The 24,452-nt window shown below is 42.2% G+C and overlaps 1 protein-coding gene across 6 annotated transcripts in view; it reads left to right on the forward strand.

The window, feature by feature from the left end:
• The window catches only part of Fggy (FGGY carbohydrate kinase domain containing), a 398,632-nt gene that overhangs the window by 30,248 nt on the left and 343,932 nt on the right, over positions 1-24,452 (forward strand). For 3 of the 6 annotated variants that reach the window (XM_052176777.1, XM_052176775.1, XM_052176776.1), the window contains exons 2-4: positions 3,280-3,494; positions 14,262-14,373; positions 20,045-20,196. In XM_052176777.1, coding sequence (XP_052032737.1) covers positions 3,291-3,494; positions 14,262-14,373; positions 20,045-20,196 — 468 coding nt within the window. In that variant the 5' untranslated portion in view covers positions 3,280-3,290. Of the gene's footprint in view, positions 1-3,279; positions 3,495-14,261; positions 14,374-20,044; positions 20,197-24,452 lie in introns of those variants that run through there. The other 3 variants (XM_052176778.1, XM_052176779.1, XM_052176782.1) reach the window with 2 other exon arrangements.

Below are 24,452 nucleotides of genomic sequence, written 5' to 3' on the forward strand. Positions count from 1 at the left end.
TCCTGATTGCTTTAGCTGAGGTGAGAGGACTGCCCACCATGAAGGACAACATTCCCTGCCTGGGACCTGGACCATGGAGATGGTGGAAACGAGGAGAAAAAAAATCCAAATAAAACAAGGTGCATGAAAGCTGGTGGCAAGTGTAGGTAGCCAGGGTAGTCTGAGCCAACCCTCTTGTGTTGTCATTCACCTAGTCCTCAGTGGAGGGCCACTGATAACTTCATTTCATATACTGCAAAGAAAGAAATTTTACAAGTGTATTCCAGGATACCATTGACTATAAGAATTACTATGATCTAAGGGAAGGTAAATATGAAAAAAAGGACCCATGTTTTCTTAGAAGTAGCAACATTTAAGAAACTGTAAACATTTAAGAAAATACTTTATTGGTTGACAGACTAGAGTAAACCAGCACACTATGAAATGCCATGATGTTGTAAACAGTGGTGGTAATTAACAGAATACATGTAGAACAGTGGGTATACATACCTCTGGGAAAGCCTAGGTTCTCCTTTCTAGCTTTCTGTAAGCACAGCTTATGATGCATGCATAACACAGACAACATCTACTGCGTCATATCCTTTTCTCAGAAAGGAGCCCTGTTAATTGGCACATGATTGTACAAGCACAGACTGAGAAATGCAAATAACTAAGGAATAGCTCTTCTCACTTTTTCTTACTGATTTACTAATAAAGAAGTTCACTTTAAAAAAAAAAAAACACCATTGAAAACCAGTTATATTCCAGGCACTGGAAGGGAGTGGGGATACAGAAATCAGTAGCATGCCTCTTTTTCCAGGTTCAGTCCAATAAAGGAGATAGACATAAAACATGGCCCAGAGCAAACATTTGAAATAAAAATATAGACACTGTACCATATTGACAGCCTTTGTGCATGTGCCAACAGAGTGATAAGGTCCCCCTTAGAGAAGTAGATGATAGAATTGGGAAGGGAAAAGCAAGTGATGGGGAAAGACCTCCATCAGTGCAGAACACAAGTATACTTCCAGGACTGTGAGAATATCGCGGACTCCAATGGGCTGGGCCAGGGCAGTGGTCATTGGGGTTAAGAAGCTCACAGAGGGTTTCACTTGGGGAAGATCTCAGGCTGTCTTACTCTATGTCTTGTGATGGTATTCTGCTGCCTTGAGAAAGAGCCTAGCACAGTCATCACTATGGTGTTCATCATGGCTTGACCCTGGATATCTGACTTGGGGTACTACAACACATAGAGACAGACACAGATACAAGTACAGAAAAGCCAGGACTGGATGGACTGTGCACACCCTGATAAAGATGCACCATTACTGTGGAGGTGGGAGTTATATACAGTTGTAGGAGGAGGTGGGATTATTGTATACAGTTGTAGGAGGAAGCAGGGTTATTGTATACATTTGTAGTGAGAGGCAGGATCATTGTATACAGTTGTGGAAGGAGGTAGGGTTGTTGTATACATTTGTAGTGAGAGGCAAGGTTATTGTATACAGTTGTCTAAGAAGGCAGGGCTGATATATATATAACTGACCAAGGAGGCAGGCTTAGCTAATCTTGGTAGGTGAGTCTTTATAGGGGAACTATAAAGGGTTTATATTGGGGTTCAGACTGCAAGCATCCAGGATGAGGATATTGCACTTGACCTTTTGTTATGGATCAGGGGAAGGTTTGACTTTCCCATGGGTCTGAGGCATGTGGAGACTGACATGGTCACACTCATGTCAAATAATACATGTTCACTCAGGACTTCCTTTACTCCTGTAAACCACTAAGAGCAAACAGGGAGGATGGGAATGACAACTCAGCATGTATCTGGGTTATTTAAAAGTCTGCTTTTATTGGTTCCTGATTTAAAGAGAAGGTATCACTCCTGAGTGAATGAAGGAATGAAAGTTTATATGAGCTCCCAAGGGGAACAAAGCCAGGGAGACAGGAAGACCCACCTGCTGAGACTGGGAACCCTGTCATGCTCAGGGGGAGGCAGTGAGCTTTATTATTCTTGCTTCTCCATTTTCTTCTTCACCTGCCACAGTGCCAAAAAGGAGCAAACACAGATGGCAAATCATTGTGATTAAGCCAGAAGCTATCACTTTTAATGAAGTTGTTTTTTTGTCTCTCTTTCTTTCTTTTTATTGGGGTAAATATCCAGGAAGCAGTAACTGAACATCTGCTGGCTGACTTGTTTTAGAATCCCCAAGAGAGAAGTGGCCAAGAAACCATCATTTTTCTAAGTTGAGGGTGCAGATTGTGCAGGTTAAAATTGGACCATGGGAGCTCAGATCACCTTGCTGACCTGGGGGCAGCTGTGCTGTGCTGTGCTGTGCTGTGCTGTGGTGAAGTTAGTGTTTGGAGGCTGCCCCACATGAGTCTGGAGAGAGAGCCCTGGGAGAAACTTGTGTCATGTGGCCCTTCCTGTGAGCTGCCCCAAGGGCCTAGGCATTCCTGAGGGTTCTCTGGTCAGGTTTCCTTGTAACTCTTCAGGGGTCTGTCAGGAAAATAGATCATCTAACACACTCTTGATCTTGCCTCTCCTGGGTCGTTTCCCAATCCCCAGTCAGCTCATGATGGCTGTGGTATAAAAGCTTCTTAAAATTGGTATGTCAAGCCTCTGCAGAAAAAGGGAGAGAGCCTGAGGCGCGGGGTTACACGGGTGGGGAGTCCAGGCCCTGCTGCTCCAGTGAGGCATGGGGACTACCTTCTGCTTCCAGATGTTGGTTTCCTGTCAGTGTGACTTGGTGTCACTGTCATGATGGGCCTCGTGTGAAACAAAAGGCTACTTGCCTTTCAGACTCTTTCCTGGTTCAGGAGCAATACAGACACGCCCATGTGCTTATCTCCACTCACAGAGAGCTGTGGAGAGCACATGGCTGCGTACCCTGCTTGGCCCAGCATACCTGTGAGGGTGATTTGCTGCATGGCTGGCAAGGAAATGATGCTTCTTTTGGTTCCAAGGCTGGAACCTTGTGGACTCAAATTGGCAGAGTAAACATTCATGTCTTATGGCCCCGGTTCCATCTCTGCTCCCCTCTGCCCACTCATTGCCTATGACGTCACTATGTAATCAGGTGCTGCATCTCTGCCACCCCTACAGGAGTGGGAATGGAGTGTGTTACATGTGCTCGTTCTCTGAGCACCTTGCTCAGTGCCTATGAAACCTTGGGTAGGATAAATAAATACACAGCCCCCAGTTGGATTCCCTTTTCTGTCCACTTTGAAGATTGAAGTCCTTGGCTGTCTGAGCAAGTCTGCTTGTCCTCACATGTCTTTTGCTCTTGACCACCACAGGTAGAGGGACCATGATGTCTGGCGGAGACCAGGAACCAGGTCACTACTATGTGGGCATCGATGTGGGGACAGGTAGTGTCCGTGCGGCTCTAGTGGACCAGAGAGGGCTCCTTTTGGCTTTTGCAGAACAGCCAATTAAGAAGTGGGAGCCCCAGTTCAACCACCATGAGCAGTCCTCCGAGGACATCTGGGCAGCATGTTGCCTTGTCACAAAGGTAAGAGCCAAACCGAGGCAGCCCCGCCTTGTGCATGCTCCACCTGCTCAGCAGTTTCATGTGTGTACATGTGTGTACATGTGGTCTGCACACTGCATGAGGGTACCTGGAGGCGTGGAGCTGGGTGGTGTAGGCTTTGGCTTTCTTACTGGGAGGGGCAGACAGCTGAAATGTGCTGGGAGGACTGGACAGAGCTAGAGCTGGCTCTGAGGGCCTGGTGGTGGTGAAGACAGGACAGAGGATATGGAAGCTTGAGATGTAGAAATAAGGACGGAAGAGTCATGGCGGCACCCAGTATGTGTCTGTTGTATGCCAGTGGGTTAGCACACACTGTGGTGGGACCTTGGAACTTGGTGCAGCTAGCCTTACAGCTAGTACTGCTGCTGCCCTCAGTTTCATCCAGGAAGAGGTGGAAAGGGGAGTGCTGGTCAGCCTGCTCCAAGTCATCCGTGACTGGGAACAACAGGGCAAGAACCTACATGTCTGATTCCTAGTAACAATGAGCTCTGGATCCTCCCTGTTGGACATACAAGGGGCACTGCATTGTGGGTAGGAGAAACAACGAGGGGCATAAAACCCTGGCATGCTCTGAGAAAGCATCTTCATTGAGCACCACACGTGCTCATATTTAGTGATCCGTGATAAGCCTGGGCTTGCTGTCGTAAGGAAGGAAGCAATGCTGGCTTGACTAGTTTATGTCTCAAGTCTGTGAGGTGACTATGACTTCATATTTTGATGATCATTAGCAACAATCATTCTTTTATCTCCCTTCCCACCCTCAAGGTGGGGGGGGCATGAAATCCTGAGTTCTGTTCCTTCTCCCTGTTTCTAGTTGAGGTCCTTAAATATTCATGAGGTGCTTGGTAATTTTCAGCTGGACAGTCACCCATTTTTTCTCTATTGATTGGTCTGGTTAAACTTTGATGAGCTCTCAGCAGCTGTTAGTGCCCCAGAGAAAACCACAGAGAGGTGGCTTAGGCTACCCAGGCACTCTGCAGAAATAAAAGAGGGGTCATCTTCTCTTCTGCCTGTTTAATTTTCCTCTTCTCTCCCCACTCCCAGTCTCTGCCTCCATGAAAATATTCTGCTCTTTGCCCTTGGGTCTCTTTTGTTCTTCTAACACTCTTGCCATTAAGGAAATTGTCAAGAAGAAAATATAGTTCCCTGATGAAGAGCTCCTTTAAAGCAGACCTACTCCAGCACAGCGTGGCTTAATGGCAGACTTTTAATCATCTCCCAGTGCTGGTCAGCTCATCATTTGTGTCAGCCCTGGTGGCCACAGAAGTGCAGCGTATTAGTGCTTAGCCACGCCTCTCACTGCAGCAGAGCTGCAGAAAGCCCATAGGCCTTATGCCGTGCCTTACACATTGTGTATGGAGATGTGCTGGAGTGTGGTGTGTCTGCTCACAACCTCATGTGAGGAGGAGCTTTAGGAAGGAGGCTTTTCTGACACAATAAGAATGTATTCTGCAGTTGAACTGCCTGGTTGGGGGGGGGGTCCCTGTTCTCACAATGTTTCGCTTGTGATCTTGTGCTTGTTAACATTTCTTGCACAGTTTCCTTTTCAATAAAAGAAGATTAATGAGAGTCCCGAGCTTGATAAGACTGTTGTGATGATTAAAGTATATAAAAACTCCCAGAAGTGTCAGGGGTTAGGTGATCATTGTTGCCTGTGGTGGGGAAGATAACAGGATGAGCAGAGAGAGAGAGTCAATTTCTGAGACAAAAGAGTAGAAATGCAAGTGTGAGGGAATGCTGCTGCCTCTGGGGAATGTTCACCCCTCCCTCTGGCCAGGACTCCTTCCATGGAAGACTTAAACAAGCATCGGTTTAGGTTAAGGGCTACTGTCCCTTCCACCCTGGCCTGTCTTTGTTTCGTCCATGGCACTAGAAAGCAGAGACCTTGAGAAAAATTGTGAATGTTCTTTCCTTTTTCTGTTTCTTTTTCCCTCATGAGAGATGATCTTTTCCCCCTTGGTTGAGTCAATAACAAGAGTAACAGTAGTAATGACAAAGCAGTAATAATGTCAGCAGCTTCCATTCCTTGGTGCTTAACCATGTTCTAGATGCTGTGCTCAATGTGGTGTGCCCGATACGTCTTTGGTCCTTATACAAATTTTTGTGGATGGGTTTCTTCTCATGAAGATGAAAAAAGAAGGCTTTGAAGTAGTTCAGGTGAAGGGGTCTTAAGATGGCTCAGAGGCAGGTCTTGAAGGCCTCAGGTCTGTCTCTCCCAGGCTCAGCCCTTCCCCGTGACTCCTGCTTGCAGCCAGAGGTGTTGTAGGTTGCTCCTGTGTGGGGTCAGTACACACAGGAGCACCTGTGTTGGCGAGACTAAGCGCTGTGCGGTAGTGCCTTGTCCCAGGCTGTTGTTCCATGGGGAAGCGTGGGCCCTTAAAATTGCTATGCCTTTGTTAGGCCAGTATCCTGTACACCTAAAACATTCTCTGGAAACATGGAAGTTCTGGGAGACACATACAGTCCCTTATCTTAGGGTGTACTTTTGGGGTCTACAAATCTGTATCATTCCAAGGAAACATCACAAGTTTTTAGATTTCCACTGAGAAAAAGAAGATAAGCTGAAAGAATCATCATATATCCAATGGTCATTTGTTAAGTGTTCTTATTTTTATGTATATGCATTTATGCATGTCATACACATGTTCATATAGGTGCACATTTGTATACAGCTATGCATGTGTATACATGTGTGTACAGGTGTGCATGGGTGTATGTGCTGTTATATGTGTGAGCCTATATGCAGTGTGTATGTGCTTGAAGATAACCTGGGATGTCTCTTGTTTTTTTTTTTTTTTTCGAGGCAGGGTTTCTCTGTGTAGCCCTGGCTGTCCTGGAACTCACTCTGTGGACCAGGCTGGTCTTGAACTCAGAAATCCGCCTGCCTCTGCCTCCCAAGTGCTGGGATTACAGGCGTGCGCCACCACCGCCCGGCTTGTTTTTTTTTTTTTTTTTTTTTTTATTAAATATTTTCTTTATTTACATTTCAAGTGTTATCCCCTTTCCTGGTTTCCCCTCTAAACCCCCGCTAAGTCATGCCCCTCCCCCTGCTTATCAACTGAGTGCAGGGTCCCTAATAGAGGAGCTGGAGAAAGGACCCAAGGAGCTGAAGGGGGTTTGCAGCCCTGTAGGAGGATCAACAATATGAACTAACCAATACCCGCAGAGCTCCCAAAGACTAAACCACCAACCAAAAAGTACACATGGAGGGACCCATGGCTTCAGCTGCATACATAGCAGAGGATGGCCTTGTCTGTCATCAAAGGGAGGAGAGGCCCTTGGACCTGAGAAGGGATTTCACTTGTTATGAGCCATCCACCACCTTTTTGAGACAGTCTCTCCCTGGGGCCTGAGCTCACCTAGAAGGCTGTATTGGCTGGACATTGAGCCCTAGTGATGCTCTGATCTCCACCTCCCAGCACTGGGATTGAAAGCACCAGGCCAGCTGTCTTTCCTGGCACTAGGGATCAAACTCAGTCCTCAATGTTTGTGAGGCAAGCAATTTACCAATGTAGTTATTTCCTTAGTCCCAGGAAATTGTTATTTTATTTAGTCTGAAAATATTTATGCAACATGGAATGTATGCTATACTCTTTGTCAGACACTGGAACATATGTAAAGAAACATCCTAAGTTTTCTGGCCTTAAGGCGAAATAGCTTAATCTGCATGGGAATAAAACCCCATGAACATATGAAGCTAATGAACTGTGATTTTGCTCTAGGTTGGTACTTGCTGTATGGACAGTAATTTTAACATCTTAAAATCATAGAACTGTTCTAGTTTTCAAAACACCTTCATATTTTAATTATGATAACAAGATAAATAGTCAGGACTATTGTTTCCATTTGACAGGTGGAAAGACAAGATGTGGGCCAGACAGTTGTGGCATTTCCAGTGTCCCAGGTAGTGACAGCCCAGGCGTCGATGGCAGAAGTCTGTGCATTCTCTGTTACCAACACCTACTGCCCACATTATTTTCAGGGCTAAAAACAGGTCTTAGCATCTGTGCTACTTTCCTGATGTAGTAATGGGTTTCTGTGTTTAAACTGCTGTTACTCTTTTGCTTCCAGCCCTTAGTAGCACCAGGATCCTTTCTGGATAGAACCTAGAATGGCTGTGTATGTTATAGTTCTTCACAAGGTCATCATTGATATGCTCTTGGCTTTCTGTTCCAGCGGCCATTTCCTGTCCTGTGTTTAAACATAGAACCACTTGGAGAGAGGCTTTCCTTACCTAGAACATCTTGTTGCCTTTGGCTGTACCAGGATTAGAATTTTGCACAGAGAAAATGGAGATGAGGTGAGAGGCTACTTGAAGGAAGATCTCATGGAACCTGGTGGCAGTGGAGGAGACAGAGGGGACCTCAGAACTCCAGCTAGTAGAAGAACATTAGGATCTCTGTTATAAATGGAAATGTCTGGCTTTCATTTGTTTGCTTATCATCAAGGAACATCACTGCACATCAATACACTAGGAAATCCTAGGACTGGTTTATTTTTCTTTTACTGGTCACTGCAGGAGGTTTTAGAAAATCCTGTCTTGGGCCTTGAATATATCACTCCTCATAGAAATTGTGTTCTTTTCCTTGCTGTTTCTGGCTCAGAGCCTTCCACGCTGGCTGTGTCCCTACTAAGAACACTGCCCAGATTTACACAAGGTCAGTTACTTATGCTTGAAAGTCCTTCCTCAAGATTCCCTGTTTTGAAAACAACCTTCCCCTCCTTTGCCCTGCCTGATCTTCTTGACTAATCCATCAGCTTTGGGTACATTATAATTACATTCTATCATTTATTTGACTCCTATGCTAAAATGTAATCTCCCAAAGCATGAGCATTAAAGAAAATATTTTGCTCTCTATTGTTTCCCTAATATCTGCATGAACACACCCTCACCTAAAAGGGCTTGATTGTGCTTTCTAAGGACCAAAAACCTGACAGACATTCAAATCTATATTCAAAAGAGTACATTGCCAGCCCTATGGACATCTGCTCTGACCTGGATTCTGTCCTTGATGCTCCCAGGAGCTGAATATAAAACTAGATCTATACATTCTATTTCTTGTGTATATGTGTATGCTCTTTGGGATGTCATAGCCACACCCAATATAGCAGAGCTTGCTGACTTAAATCATGTGCAGGACTGACGTCATAGTAACAGCAAAGATGGACAGTCCTTTACTCAGAACCTTGTTTGCTGCTTCAGACCAGCAAGTTGGCAGTAGTTAGACATGGGTCAATTCTCCAAATGTGGCTGGAGCAAACTCCACTCCTGGAAATTCTTTAGAAGAATGATGTGATTTGTCACTAGCGAGGGAAATCTCAGTTTGCTGGGTTGCTGGAGTGACTTTATTGAACTTTCTGCTCCCACTAACAAGACTATAAATAAGAGTGCATGGCCAAGTCCCAGAGGCCTTGCAGTCATGTGACCATGAACTCAGCTCTTTGGGATAGGCTACAAGGGTGTGTCCCTTGGTGTGGAGAGGCATGTCCTCAACACAAGGTAGACTTAATACATATTGCCATTTTTTTAAATTTCCTGAGAATGGCCCCTTTTAGAACTGGAGACGTAGAGATTTTCATCATTGAAAAGCTATGATTTGAATCCAGACCTTTGTAACCCTCAGAGGGTACTCATAAAATAAATCAGGAAACCATTATCTTTGGACTTAGTGGAAAGTTACACCCATAAATCTTCACAAATGTTTGAGTCTGAAGTTTTCCCTTGCTTCTTCTTTCCCTATCATTTGTATTTGTGTTCATATAGCAGAGAACATGCTGTCTTTTGAGCATAAACATCTTAAATAGACATAATTAATGCAGTGTTGGGTAGGCTCTCTGCTTTTACACAGAGGTGCTCTGATTCTACGGTATTTCAAGCCCTAGAAGCCTGCAGTCTTCCCCTATGGGTTTCCCATATTTTCAGGAAACCAAGACTCAGAAAGTCTGAGATCAGTGCAGAAGTGGTCAAGTTCAAACCAAGAGGTGACTGTTAGACACGGTATCCCAGGCTGTCTGCTCTGGGTGTTCATTGAATTACATATATTTTCTCAAACTTCCTCTTTTGACTAACTGTAGGCTCTGAAACATGAATGGACCCAGTCATATGCACTCTGGGTCCAGAGGCCAACAGACTCACCAATCTCCTTGGATTTTGGGGAGAAAGTCAGGCATCCAAGTGGCTCTCTGGTGAACCAATCTAGCTCAAATGGCAAACCTTGGGTTCAGAAAGAGACACTGTCTTAACTAGGGGATTTTAGGATTGACTTGTTCACTGATCGAGTATAACCACAAATGCATAATATATTAAGTCTTTCTTTTAGTGTACTTTGAAAAGTTTAAATTCAAGGAAGTAAATAAAGCATGTGATATAGTAGATGCTTCATAAATGGCAGGATTTGAGTATATATTGCTAATATTGCTTCAAAAAATAAAATGCTGCCTTTGTTGCAAATCTGTAATGATTGTGTGTAGCTCTTTTGTGGTGCATATTAAATATTAACAAACAGGATACTAGATTGTAAATCTAGTAGTCCCAACAGGGCAGAGTTCTGTATTTTAAGATGAATTTATAACAAATCCCAGGGAATTGGGGAGATGGCTCATAGATGAAGTAGTCTGCACAAACATGGATATCTGAATTTCTTCTTCTTTCTCCTATTCTTTCTCTTCCCTCTCTTCCTCTTTTCCTTTTCCCCTTCCCATTCTTCTTCCTCCTATTCTTTCTCTTCTTTTTCCTCTTCTTCTTCCTATTCTTCTCTTCCTTGACTGCTTTTTCTCCTCCCTCCTCTTCTTTCTCTTGTTTCTCCTCTTCTTCTTCCTCCATTTCCTCTTCTCCCATTCTTTCTTCTCACTCTTCACCTCCTTTCTCCTCTCCTTCCTCCCTTCCCCACCCTTCTTCTTCTCTCCCTCTCTCCCTCTTCTTCCTTTTTTTTGTTTTTGTTTGTTTGTTTGTTTGTTTTTGTTTTTTTCCAGACAGGGTTTCTCTGTGTAGCCCTGGCTGTCCTGGAACTCACTCTGTAGACCAGGCTGGCCTCGAACTCAGACATCCGCCTGCCTCCGCCTCCCAGAGTGCTGGGATTAGAGGCATATACCACCGCTGCCTGGCCTCCCTCTTCTTTCTCTTCACCCATCTCCTCCTCCTCTTCATAATTCAGTTAGTGTTGTATGTATGCCCATGGGTGTAGGGCCACTTCCTAGACATGAGAATGAGCAACCATCCAGCATTCATGCTTTAAAAAGTTATTCCTCATCTCCCAGCAGCAACCAATTGCCAAGTCCTCAGGAAGGGGTGGGATATCATGAGCATACTGATAGGCTCCATCAGGAGTCAACACTGCTGTGACTCCATGACTATAATTGCCATGTCATATCCAAGGACAGCTTGCCCCAGCACTCATTCCATCTTACATCCTCTCTGCTCCTTCTTCTTTTATGTTACTGACTGGTGAACTGGTGGTGGTGGTGTTGTGTGTTGATATAAATCAGACCTGCAACCTTGATCTGGTTTTGAATACTTTTTTGTTGTAATGAATGGGATTATGTTCTTAATTTTTGATGTGTTAGTTGCTACTATATAAAAATGCAATTCATTTTTATTAACCTTCAGTCTTGTAGTCCTATTATATTTGCTTATTAGTTCTAGTAGCTTTTAAAAGATTTTATTTTTGATTTGGTGTGTGTGTGTGTGTGTATGTGTGTGTGTGTGTGTGTGTGTGTGTGTGTCTGTGTGTGTGTGATTTGATCAGATAGTTACACAAGAATGCATGCGCCTTTGAAAGGCAGAGCATCAAATCTTCTTGGAGCTCTAGTTAGAAGCAGTGTAGGTATTGAGACTCAGGTCCTCTACAAGAGCAGTAATTGCTCTTTACCCATATCTCTAGGCCCTCATAGCAGCTTTTAAAAAAGATCTTTAAAAAGTATTTTCAGCATGTAAATCATATCATTTATTAAAAAAATACCTTTAGCGCTTTTGTAATTTATATGCCCTTAATTTATTTTTCTTGCCTTATTGCACAGCCCCTGAACTCAGGCACAGATTGAGTATAAGTGCTAAAGTGGACCTATCTTTAGTTTGTGTCTAATGAGGACAATGATGTTAGCTCTGAATTTTCCTGATGTTTTGTTCTTTTTTGTATACATTTCATTCTGCTTTTATTTTTTCATTCATCTTTTTTGTGTTAGAGAGTTTCGAGTTTTGAGATTATAATTTTATGTTGGTGCTATATTCTGTTAATATATGTCTCACATTAATTAATGATTGTTAAATCACGCTTGCAAGCTCTGGGGTGATTACACATGGTAATGATATATAATGCCAGTTTTGTGTGCTTTAAGATTTTGTTTGCTAGTATTTTTCTATTTTTATACCTGCACTTATGATGAATACGCGTCTGTAGTTTTACCTTATTAAAGTTGTCCCCATTGCTGTCAAGGCAGTGCTAGCCATGTAAGGGTTGGTGGGCAAGCTCTCCACTTTGCTCTGTTCTAAATGTCTGACATTGTTAAGACTTCCTCCTCAAATGTTTTATAAATTTCCCCAGAGGAAACACTTAGACTTGGAATTAATTTTTTTATTTTCTATCATTTAAGTACAAATTTCTGCTTTAAAAACATGGTTCTTAATTTATTGTATAGCTTTGACCAATTTACATAGCCATCAAATGCTTATGATTGATAATTTTATCCAGTATTATATTTTATTTTGCTAGGAAGATTTGCTGTCCCTGTCATACCACTCTGCTGAGAAATTCCTTGTTTATGTCTCTTTTTAATTTTGTATAGTATTCCATTGTATAAATACAGCATAATTTATTTGATAAAAATTAATTTATTGGGTTTTAAAATATATTGTTAACAATATAATAAAGGAGTCATCTTATATATGACTTTATTTACTTATGGCCATGATTTTCTAGGATATGTTTCCAAAAGTGATATTGCTGAGTTAGTAGTTTTAAATATAATTTAATGGGTATTGTCAAATTACTTCCCAAAATTTGTGCCTAGTAATTACATTGCTATAATAGTGTTTAAGAAGGGTTACTTCTAAATTTGTTTTAACATTTTAATTGGCTTATATTAATTTTGGACTTATATTGGCTTATATTAATAATGGTTTTATTGTGACATTCTCATGCATGTGTGTAATGTTTTGCTCACATCACTCCATTGCCCTCTCTTATCCTCCGCCCACCCCTGTGGGTCCCCTACTCTCCCCACCTCCGCCCACCCCTGTAGGTCCCCTCCTCTCCCCACCTCTGCCCACCCCTGGGGTCCCCTCCTCTCCCCACCTCTGCCCACCCCTGGGGCCCCCTCCTCCCCCACCTGGTCACTTTCTTCTTTCCTATCTTCTGTCCTCTTTTTTCTTCCTTCTCCTTCTCTTCCTTTTTTGTAACTGAATTAATTAACTATTATGTCTTCAAAAAACCTCTAAGAGGGTGGAGTCACTGCTACATGCAAATAACCTTTAACATTTCTCTAACTTAAGAAGCAAAATTTGCTATTTTATTGGCATTGATTAATTTTAGTACAACTGGAGAGCTTTATACACGCTGACCTTAGTTTTATATTATTTCCAGTTAGATTTCTTGTCTTTTTCTTATTAATTTATAGGATCTTTTAGTATTTTAGTGATATTAAAAAGTTTTTTTTGAAAGATGTTTTAAAAATCGCAGACGTTTTTATGACATTATAAAATGTCGGTTTTGTTTTCTAGTATTAGGAATTGAACTTAGGGCCTGCGGCATTTGATGCAGGCACTCTACAGCTACTGAGCTACATCTTGAATCCAAGTACAAGGTTTCTACAAAACAATTTCAAACCTTTTCTATGTATGGCTTCTTTTCCTCGGTGCATCTTCATGTACCTTGTATGTGTCTGGTAGCTGCAGAGGCCAGAGAGTGAGTCAGGGCCCCTGTGCCTGCTTTACCTGTGATTATGAGCCGCCCTGTGGGTGCTGTGAATTGAGCCTAGTGAACAGCAAGTGCTCCTCACTCCTGAGCCACCTCTCTAGTCCCCTCTATCAAGCTTTCCACGACGAGAACTTGGGACATTTGACTTCTTTCAGGAGTAATTTCCCTGTCAGCACATTTCATTCAGGATCATAGCTGTGAGGTTAAAACCTACTCTGTTTTCTGTACACACCATTACGTGATTCAGAATTATATTAATTGATCTTTTGAGACTGGGTTACCTCACTTAGTATGATGTTCTCTAGCTCCATCCATTTGTCTAAGAATTTCATGAATTCATTGTTTCTAATGGCTGAATAGTACTCCATTGTATAAATAGATCAATCATGGTATGCACTCACTGATAAGTGGATATTAGCCTAGAAACTTTGAATACCCAGGACATAATCCACAAATTAAATGATGTCCAAAAAGAATGGAGGAGTGGGCCCTGGTTCTGGAAAGACTCAGTGCAAGAGTATAGGGGAATTCCAGAACAGGGAAGTGGGAAGGGGTAGACGGAAGAATAGGGGGACGGAAGAGGGCTTATGGGACTTGCAGGGAGTGGGGACCCAGAAAAGGGGAAATCATTTGCAATGTAAATAAAAATAAATAAATAAATAAATAAATAAATAAAGAATTATCTTAAGTTAAATAGCGAAACTGAACTTTTCTTTGACACGTGTTAGGCAGTTTAAAATTGTTTGCATTCATTTCCTTCAAGCGGTGACTCTTCTACAAGATTTAAGAGCCCGCGCGCGTTGTCACTTATGGTTTTGCTTGCTTGCTTTTAAAACAGGAAGTTGTTCAAGGGATTGATGCACACCGAATCCGAGGTCTTGGTTTTGATGCCACTTGTTCTCTGGTTGTCTTGGATAAAGAGTTCCATCCTTTACCAGTAAACCATGAAGGTAGGCATGCTCTTGTCCCCTCGTCTCCAGTCTCACGTTTAAGACTTTAAATGTGGGACTGGACCACCAACCAAAAAGTACACATGGAGGGACCCATGGCTCTGGCCACGAGTGTGGCAGAGGGTGGCCTTGCTGGACATCAGTGGGAGGAGCAGCCCTTGGTCCTGTGGGGGTTCGATGCCCCAGTGTATACAGGGAAATGCCAAAGTGGAAAGGCAGGACTGAGTGTGGGTGGGGCACCCTCATAGAGGCTGGGGGAGAGGGGAGGAGATAGGGGTTTTCCGGAGGGGAGACCTGGAAACATTTGAAATGTAAATAAAGAAAATATCCAATAAAAGAAAAAAAATTAAAAAAAAGACTTTAAATGCTAAGAATACTGGATTTCACGGAGTCCATTTTGTCTAGTCTATTAACATACTTTCTTTGTAATTCTTCCTGGGTATCAACTGAACTTCTTCTCCAAAGCTACCACTCATGAGGTTTATCTCCCCTAGTGTGTATGCGCTTGGCTTGAGGTTACACTTTATATTTATTTTGTTTTGACAATGAAATATTATAACAGAAGTCACGGAAGGAAGGAAGGAAGGGTTGAACCCTGGCTCACAGCTCCACGTTAGATGGCGGCAGGGAAGTAATGGCTGCAGGAGCTTGAACCAGCTGATCGCTTTATGTTTGCAACCAGAAGAAGAGAGCAAGTGCGTGCACTGCCACTTGCCCCCCTCTGTCGTCCCTCTCCCTCACCTCAGGGCTCTCCTTTGAGATGGGCCTGCCCACATTCTTGGCGGATTTTTCCACAGTAATTAATGCAATTTAGGAGGGAGGACAGGGGAAGAGAAGGGGGCTTACGGGACTTTCGGGGAGTGGGGGGGGATAGAAAAGGGGAAATCATTTGAAATGTAAATAAATTATATCGAATAAAAAAATAACAATAATAAAAAAAAAAGCTGATACAACCACTCTGGAAATCAGTTTGGTGGCTCCTCAGAAAATTGGGCATAGCACTACCTTAGGACCCAGCTTTCCCACTTCTGGACATATACCCAGAAGATACTCCAGCATGTAATAAGGACACATGCTCTACTATGTTCATAGCAGCCTTATTTATAATAGCCAGAAGCTGGAAAGAACCCATATATCCCTCAACAAAGTAATGGATACCGAAAATGTGGTACACAGTGGAGTACTATTCAGCTATTAAAAACAATGAATCCATGAAATTCTTAGGCAAATGGATGGAGCTAGAAAATATCATCCTGAGTGAGTTAACCCAATCACAAAAGAACACACACAGTATGCACTCAGTGATAAATGGTTATTAGCCCCAAAACTCGGAATACCCAAGATACAACTCACAGACCACATGAAGCTCAAAAAGAAGGAAGACCAAAGTATGGATACTTTGATCCTTATTGGAAAGTGGATCAAAATATCCATGGCTCTCAGCCAACCAATAGACTGAACACAGGGTCCCCAATGGAGCAGCTAGAGAAAGGACCCAAGGAGCTGAAGAGGTTTGCAGCCCTGCAGGAGAAACAAGAGTATGAACCAACCAGACCACCCCAGAGCTCCAAGAGACTAAACCACCAACCAAAGAGTACACATGGAGGGACCCATGGCTCTGGCTGCATATGTAGCAGAAAATGGCCATTTCAGACATCAATGAGAGGAGAGGATATTGGTCTTATGAAGGCTTGATTCCCCAGAATAGGAGAATGCAAGTCAGGAAATTGGCAGGGGATGAGCTGGTGGAGGGGGGATGGGATAGGGGATTTTCGGAGGGGTAACATGGAAAGAGGATACCATTTGAAATGTAAATAAAGCAAATATATAATAATAAAAAAAAAGAAAATCCTTCCTTTTGCAATTGTAGCCTGTTCTCCCATTAGTTATTAATACCTTTCTGACAATTCAATTTGTTTTCTCTTTCATTTTTATTAAACTAGTAAAATTTATTTTAAAATATACAACTCAGTGTTGGCTTTTTTAAGTCATCAAAATACTTTATAATAGTTAAATGCCTCTTAAATATACATGATATCTTCTGCAGCTAAAAGTAATATGCACTCAACCAGTTTTTAAAATCTATTTGGAATATTCAACATGATAGAAGTTGAAAAAAATCTCTTATGAAGTCCTCTATGAAAGGAAATTGTGACAAGTTCCTGATTAGATAGAAACTGTTCCATCTCCAAGGGAGAATACACAGTGTAACTGTGGCTTTATAGAATGAATTGGGTAGTGTTCTTTCTCTTTCTATTTTGTGGAATAGTTTGAAGAGTGTTGGTATTAGGGTTTTTTTGAAGGTCTGATAGAATTCTACACTAAACCCATCTGGTCCTGGGCTTTTTTTTGGTTGGGAGACTTTTAATGACTGCTTCTATTTTTTTAGGAGCTATGGGATTGTTTAGATGGTTTATCTGATCCTGATTTAGAAGAACACTGTTTGTCAAAGTGAGTTGACTTGAAAATGTTAAGTGCAGAAGAATAGTAGCATATTTGGAGAAATTTCAGAAATGCAATAAATTAACATAATACATTTTAGGATAAAGGATTTATGAATACAGTGATTTGATTTGTTATTCAATATGCATTTTAACAGGAATCAATTTTATGCCTTTAGTATAAAGTTGGGTAATAGTTTCTCCAGATTCTTCTAAGCTAAGTGGTTTATAAATGATCTTCTTTGGGAAAGTATTTCAGTGCAGAAATAAAGGAACTATGGAGAAGAAAGAAAGAAAGAAAGAAAGAAAGAAGAGAAAGAAAGAAAGGAAGGAAGGAAGAAAGAATAGAAAGAAAGGAAGGAAGGAAGAATAGAAAGAAAGAAAAAAAGAAAGAAAGAGAGAGAGACAATCCTTCACCAGCAAGCTCAGAGGCCCATCTCCCAGACGATTCCAAATTTTGCCAAGTTGATAACTAACATGAACCACCACAGACTTTATATCAGTCTTAGTTTCCGTGCTATTTGTGGCTGTTCAAAACGTCAGAGTCCAGGTGAACGGACAGTTAAAATATCAGCAGTGACGCTTGCAGGGGAGACCGACCACTGTTCCTTCTCAGGGCTGCTCACTTCTGCATCTCTCTGCTCGCCATCCCTTTGGATTGTGGGTAGACTTGTTAAAGGCACTCTATTCAAAGCATAACCCAGCTTTGTGACATGAAATGACTGTACTCTACCTAAAATATTAAAATTATCTGTTCTTCAATGCATACAGCTGTCATAATTCCTCTACACCTGCTAGACCTCCAACTGATTACATTAAAGTTAGATTTTGCCGGAGGTAGATTATATTGTGTTTGAAAATAAAGACAGGGCTGGAGAGATGCCTTAGCACCTAAGAGCACTGAGTGCTCTTCCAGAGGTCCTGAGTTCAAATCCCAGCAACCACATGGTGGCTCACAGCCGTCTGTAATGAGATCTGATGAGGGGCTGGTATGTCTGAAGACAGCTTCAGTGTACTTATATATAATAAATAAATAAATCTTAAAAAATAAATTACTAAAAAAAGAAAATGAAATCAGAATTTTAATTGTGGTTTTAAAAAGGTTTTTTTGGAAATCTTTATCCACTTGCGAGGTGGAGTCCAAGAATTAGTTGCTTACTGGAGTGGTTACGCAGAGCAGTCAGGTAATGCTGATATCCATTAAAAGCAAACCCACAAGATGAGCAGATGTGCAGCTCTCTTTATGATATCCCTGATGATAGCACATTTATTCATGTTGACACATCTTAAGCCTTGTATGTTCCCCTTTCCAGTTTACTTGTTCTCCACACAGGTCTAGTTTAAAAGCACACCTCATGGATTTCCAAGTTCCCCTCTGCAAATATCTTCAGCTGTATTATCTTAGTTGCCATTGCAAACTCAGGATAATATCACAGTGGAGGATTGTTTTGCAGATTAAATGAGATGAATGGCTAGCACGGGGCTTAGGTGAGTCTTAAATACATTAAACACCTGTTATTATCAAGATACATAGTTCTGTAGTTATTTCACTGTTAATACATGAGAATGGATGCCACATGTCAGGACAGGCTCCCAATGATATTGTACTGATAATATGTAGGTGTTTCTCCACATGCTGCTTTCTCCACATCGAACCCTGGGATGTATACTTGTTAGATTTGTCCACTTGACACAATGTACTTTGGGAAAGCATACCTCAATTGAGGCAATGGCACCATCAGATTGGCCGATAGACATGTCTCTGTCACATTTTTCTGATTGGCAGTTGATGTGGGTGAGCACAGTTCACTGTGGGCGATACCAGCCCTGGGCTAGTGAATTGGAAGATACAAGAAAGGTATTGGGGCAAGCCATGGAGAACTAGGCAGTGACCAGGAGAACGCTATGATTCTTGCCTCTGCTCCTGTTTGAGTTCTTGCACTCACTTATCTCAGTAATTGACTGTGACTAAACAAATCATTTCCATGCCCAGGTTGCTTTTGTCATCATGTTTATCACAGTGACAGAAAGCAAAGTAGAACGAGAGACATCAGAGATGGTAAACAAACAAACAAACAAACAAACCGAAGTCCTTTCCACCAGAGCATTATGTTATGAATTCATAGAAGCCAGGTGGAAAAGAAGGGACAGCTAGCTATCCTGTGGTACGTTAGAGAGGGTCAGGACATGAGGGTTAAAGACTCCATTTTGTACTGGCTTTCAGTTTGCTCCTTATGATTTCCTTCTGAATGAGCTAGGAACTAGAGACTAGGTATATGTGCCTCACTATGAACTGTCTCCTAGTTAATACATGACAGATTTTTGTTAGTTTCTCTGTGCTCTCAGGTAAGGTGTTGGCATCTCCATTGAACAGATGTGGATGTTGAAGCCAGGAACCTAAAATAATACACTATATCTCCCTGTGAAACTTGAACGAGAGCTCCCTTATAGAACTGCTGTGCTTGCCATGCCACCAAACCAACCAACAGAATGAGAAAAATACCTGGGATGAGCTTATTTTAGTTGATTCGACTGGGAAAATTAAAAATAGCATGTAAATGCTCTTTGTGTAACTGTAAAATATATACTCTGTCAAAATATTTGTTCATGTGTAAAGGTGTCAACTACTAAGACAAAGTATCACCTTAGCCCTTTCACTAATAGGCCCTTTTCTTAACAAGAGAGATGGGAAAGGGAGGGAAGAAGGTGTGAGAGAATGTAATATATATTAAGTGTGTGGATATGGCTATGATTATTGGTTTGTGCATATCAATGACATTTAACCCTGGGGTTGTGATCAAGGGAGCACTGTTGGAATCACAATCACAAGTGAGGAGGACCCTTGGGAGTAGAGTCCTCAGAGCCTTGCTGTGTATTTTCACTTAAGTTAAATTTATTCTACACTTGCTTATTTATTTAGAATATATGCACACGTACGTACCTGTGCAGACACTTGTGATACACGTGTGGAGGTCAGAAGACAACTTGCAGGAGTTGTTTCTCCCCTACCATATGGGATATGTGTTTTGGGGGTCAAGCTCGGGTTATCCTGATGGTGTTGAGTGCCTTTACTCACTGAGTCTTCTCCCCTGCACCCACTTTGTTCAATCTTGACACATGAAGTTACAGTCGAAATTATGGAGTGCTTTGCCTGGGAATACAACATTGCTCCCTTGAACTAGAAAGAGAAGATGACATGTCTACTTGTATATTTCTCTCATATCTCCTAGGGGATTCCTCTCGAAATGTTATCATGTGGCTGGACCACCGGGCCGTCAGCCAGGTTCACAGGATTAATGAGACCAAGCACAGTGTCCTTCAGTATGTGGGTGGTGTGATGTCTGTGGAGATGCAGGCCCCAAAGCTCCTGTGGCTGAAGGAGGTGAGTGGGTGGGGTGAGGAAAGGGCATTGACAATAGCAGAATGGTTCCTTTACCCACTAAAGGGTACCATCTTTTTGTTTAGGTTGTGGTTGATCATTCTTTTTCATGCACCGATGTCAGGCAGGCATTGTATATAGCATCTCCTTGAACCCTATCACCTATTACCCTGTGCACTAGGTAGTTTTGAAAAAGAGCTTTTTTTTCTTTTGTGGCCCTATTTTACCTCAAAGTCCAGATCCTACCTCCACTTTGTGAGTGCTAGGATTCCAGGCATGCATTATCATGCCCAAGTATGTGTTTCTTTTCTTACAGCACAGCATTTCTGTTTGTAGATTGGAAAATGTAAGGTCATTAAGAGGAGCCACATCACCACAAGTGACACAATAGGCATGCGAGGAAGGATTTGAACTTGAGACCACTTGACTCCAAAACCAATTCTTTTAATATACTGCACTCTGCTTCAGAGTTCAGAGGTTAATTAGAAAGTAGCAGCATTGGGATTTAAGTCTAGGCCTTCTGACGAGAGCCTTCTTTGTCTATACACTCCTAGCCCCAAATCATTCATCTTTGGCCTTGTTGACATTTAAGATATCTCTTTCTCATTTTACCTGCCCCTTAGTTTCCCTGCTTTGAGTGATATGGTGATCTTGGTCAAGCTATGTCAGGTGGTTTCCATTTCCAGATGTTAGCACTCCTTTATGAAGTGTGGAAAATGGTGATGTCAGCTTAATGGCTCCCACCAGAGATGGATGGATGAGAAGGTTCACCTCCTCTGGGAATCTGAGACTTGAAACCCCTAGGTGGTCTGCTGCATAGAGAATCCATCAAATGAGCCAGCATTGGTGCGAATCATTGCTGGCTGTGGCGTCTCAGGTGGTAGCAGTCGTCAGTTACTCAGATTGTATGTGGAGGTAGGTAGAGCAAGGGAGTGTGTGAAGGAGCCTGTGACCATGGAGTAGGCAGTGAGGCAATAGGAGGGCAGCATTTATCGAAGCAGGTCTGGCTTGCTCTCTGGCTTTTCAACTTAAATCCGCACAATGCCTTGAGCGGTTGCTGACTTTGAAAGTGCTCTCTCAGCAGTCAAGCGTTTATAGATCCTGACTCTGTCTCTGGCCTCAACAATTGTATGCCTTGGGGAAAGTCCTTCATTTCCCAGGCCCCCTCTTTTTTCTTATATGCAGTGAGAGAGTTGGATCAGAATACAGAACTGTTGTGCTCTGCCACTCCGCTGCTTTGTGAGCACAAATTAGCTTAGTTCTAACACGTTCTGCCTGTGGTCAGCTTGAGGCAGAGAGACAGAGGGGACATCTGATTTTATAAAACACCTGGTCCAGCCTGTTGCCATGCTCCAAATTCCAGTTCATTCCATCAGATACTAAAAATGCTCTATGAAGTATACCACTTGGGATGGAGCCAGGAACAAGGGTGATAGTGTGTTCTTCAAAGTTACCTAACCTTACCTGCAAGATAGGGAATGGTTTTAATGTGTTTCCCTTTGAGTGCATACGGAAGAGGAGCCACACTGGATTCCTTTCAGAGCACTGGGAAGCTGGTCCTGTGTTGATATGAGTCTGATAGTTGTCCAGAGATCTGCAGCTTTACCACTATGCACTTGAGACCAACAGAAACTAACTTCCAGACAAGATGCTATTATTTGTAACTTCCTAAGAACATCTAGTTATTTATTTTTTATATGTTCCATTTTTGTAGTTCATACTTCCTCAGGCAACCTAATGGTTCCTAGGATTGGGGGAGTCACCATGCTGATACTGAACTTAGTGTGGTCACTGGGTTAGCATAGCACACTATAGTCCCAAAGTCGTGGACAGATCCTTTTTCCTGAGACTTCTGAGTAACTTCTAATTATAGGAATGTTTGCCATAACTGCCTGTATATTATTCTTAAAACACAGTTTCCTTTTAAAATTTTTGAGTAAAGATCAAAACACTGCTTTTCTGCTTTCTCATGACTCTGAGAGTGAACCTAAGATTGACAACATATTTTGTTTCCCCTGTCTTTTTGTAAGCTTACATAGGAATTCCTGCTGAACATCTTTTTGGTGTTAACATGATGGCACTCAGAATTAATGAGACTTCTAAAACCAACTTTTTAAAGGTATTCTTATAGTGTTTCTGAAACTTGAATGTGTTCCTGAGTCACTGGAGGATTTTTAGACTATACATTCTGTTCCAGCAGCTCTGGGGCAGGGCCTGAGAACTGGAATATTTCTAACTGGTTAATAGGTGATGCAGATTCTGCTGGGCTGAGAATTTATAAAGCATCTCTCAATTTTATTCTTGGCTCTTGTACCATGAAGAAAAACATTCATTTGTGGGAAATCAGGAAAGGGTACCTTCCTCTTGATTCCTTGATGAGAGAGAGATACAGGGATGTTAGATAGCTTCAGTAGAGTTGTTTTAGTACATATTCAGAGAAGAATTCAGGACTCTGTGTGCTCTTTATTTCAGTAAACTGCCATTCTTGAGTCCCAAGAATCAATCCTGGGTGTTTAGGTTTGACAGCAAATGCCTTCATTTCTCTATTCTTGAGTTATTCCTTCATTTCTAAGTCCTGACTGAGTTCTGCTAGAAACCAGCAAGTGCCAGAGAGACACCAGAAAAATGGAGACAATAAGAACTAAGCCTTAGGCTATGTAAGCACAGTCTATGGCATACAGTAAGTACAGTGGAGGGGAGTCAGGTGGATGGGAAAAAAGCCATTGGATGAAGACAGTCCAAGAACAGTGATGTGGGCACATGTAAAATTCTCTGGGTGAAAAAGTTCTTTTCCTGGAGGCATATAGTTTGGCATGAGTTTCAGGGGACAAGTGGAGGCTTTGTCTAGTAGTTAAAACAGGAAGGATTTCCTAGATGTATCCTATGATATAGTTTTGGAGGGAAGAGATGGGACTTTCGTGAGTGTAACTGGGGAAGAGGTTAGGTAAATAGCTTAAGAGTTTAACTTGGTGATGCATCTGGTTGATGGTTATGAAGTAGGAGAAGGAATGTCTTAGATGACTTTGGCAGGGTTGTGAGGATTGGATAGGGCAAGGAAATGTGGGCAAGGAAATGTGTGCACAAGCTGGCACTTTCTTACTCACCGTGGAAGCCTCGAGTGGCTTTGCATCTAGATTAAATAACACTGCATGCATCCTGTCCTGGAAGATAGGATGTGATGTCATTTATGTCCTTGCTCACTTTACTTCATACACAGGGATCCAGTCAGAGGTCCCCAAACACAGCTGCCTCAGTCTTGGCTAGGGGATGGCAGATCATACTCTCTTGCCCTATGCCTGCCTGTTTAAGATGGTAGGACTGAGGGACCTTAGATCTAGGAAAGTGTTTTGAATGTTCAGAAACTGAGGAAGAATCAACAGAATATTTGGTGACATGTGAAAATTCAGTGAAGATTGGTGGCTGTGAATAAACCTTTGCTGGAATACAGCCATGGCCACTCACTGTTGTACTGTCAGAGGCAACTGTTTTGTTACACCTGAACAGCCTGCAAAACAAAATATATTCTTTTCCACCTGGAAAGAAACATTCACCAGCCCCATCTGTCTTCAGGTGTTCATTGTCTGCCTAAAACAGCATTTTCCATGAGGCTGACTCTCCCTGTGACTAGTTCTCCACTGACTGTGTTTCCTTCAAAAGCCTTTCCTTCCAGTCAGAAGGCTTTTCCCATGTACAATCTTGCTATTGTAGTTCACATGCTGTTACATCACTTCACATGATGGTTTCCTTTTGTGTTTGCTTCCTCTGACCATTGTAATCTACAGGTGGATGGAGATCCTATCCGATCTATTTGTTCACTGCTGTGCCCATAACCCTTAGCTAGAGGGCTCAACACATAGGCTTAGAATAATTTCAGTGACTTGAGAATGTGTTTCAGGTGAGAACTAATGAGAGCAGAGTTAGAGACTGCAGCGTAGAGATACAATGAGTCCCAGAAGCTTTAGGGATAACACAGGACAGTGAGGCTGATAGGAGCTAACCTCTCTTTCATATTGTGGCCATTTCTGTGTTCCTTGTTCTTAGCCTGGGTTCCTATGTGCCAGGGAGACAGGCTGAGTTTGGAGTTCAGACATCCCAGTCAAAAGGGATGTGCTGAGACAGATGTAGCTTATGGACAAATTCACTGGGATCTAGTTTTGTAATATGGAACTTTAATCATGTTCCTTACATTTAAGATTTGCATGATTAAGGTTGAAGTGTATCTCCATAATAAGAATTATCTGATCAAAGGAAAAGTGCCA

Source organism: Apodemus sylvaticus, chromosome 3, assembly GCF_947179515.1.
Source record: "Apodemus sylvaticus chromosome 3, mApoSyl1.1, whole genome shotgun sequence".
In the NCBI taxonomy this organism is placed as follows: domain Eukaryota; kingdom Metazoa; phylum Chordata; class Mammalia; order Rodentia; family Muridae; genus Apodemus; species Apodemus sylvaticus.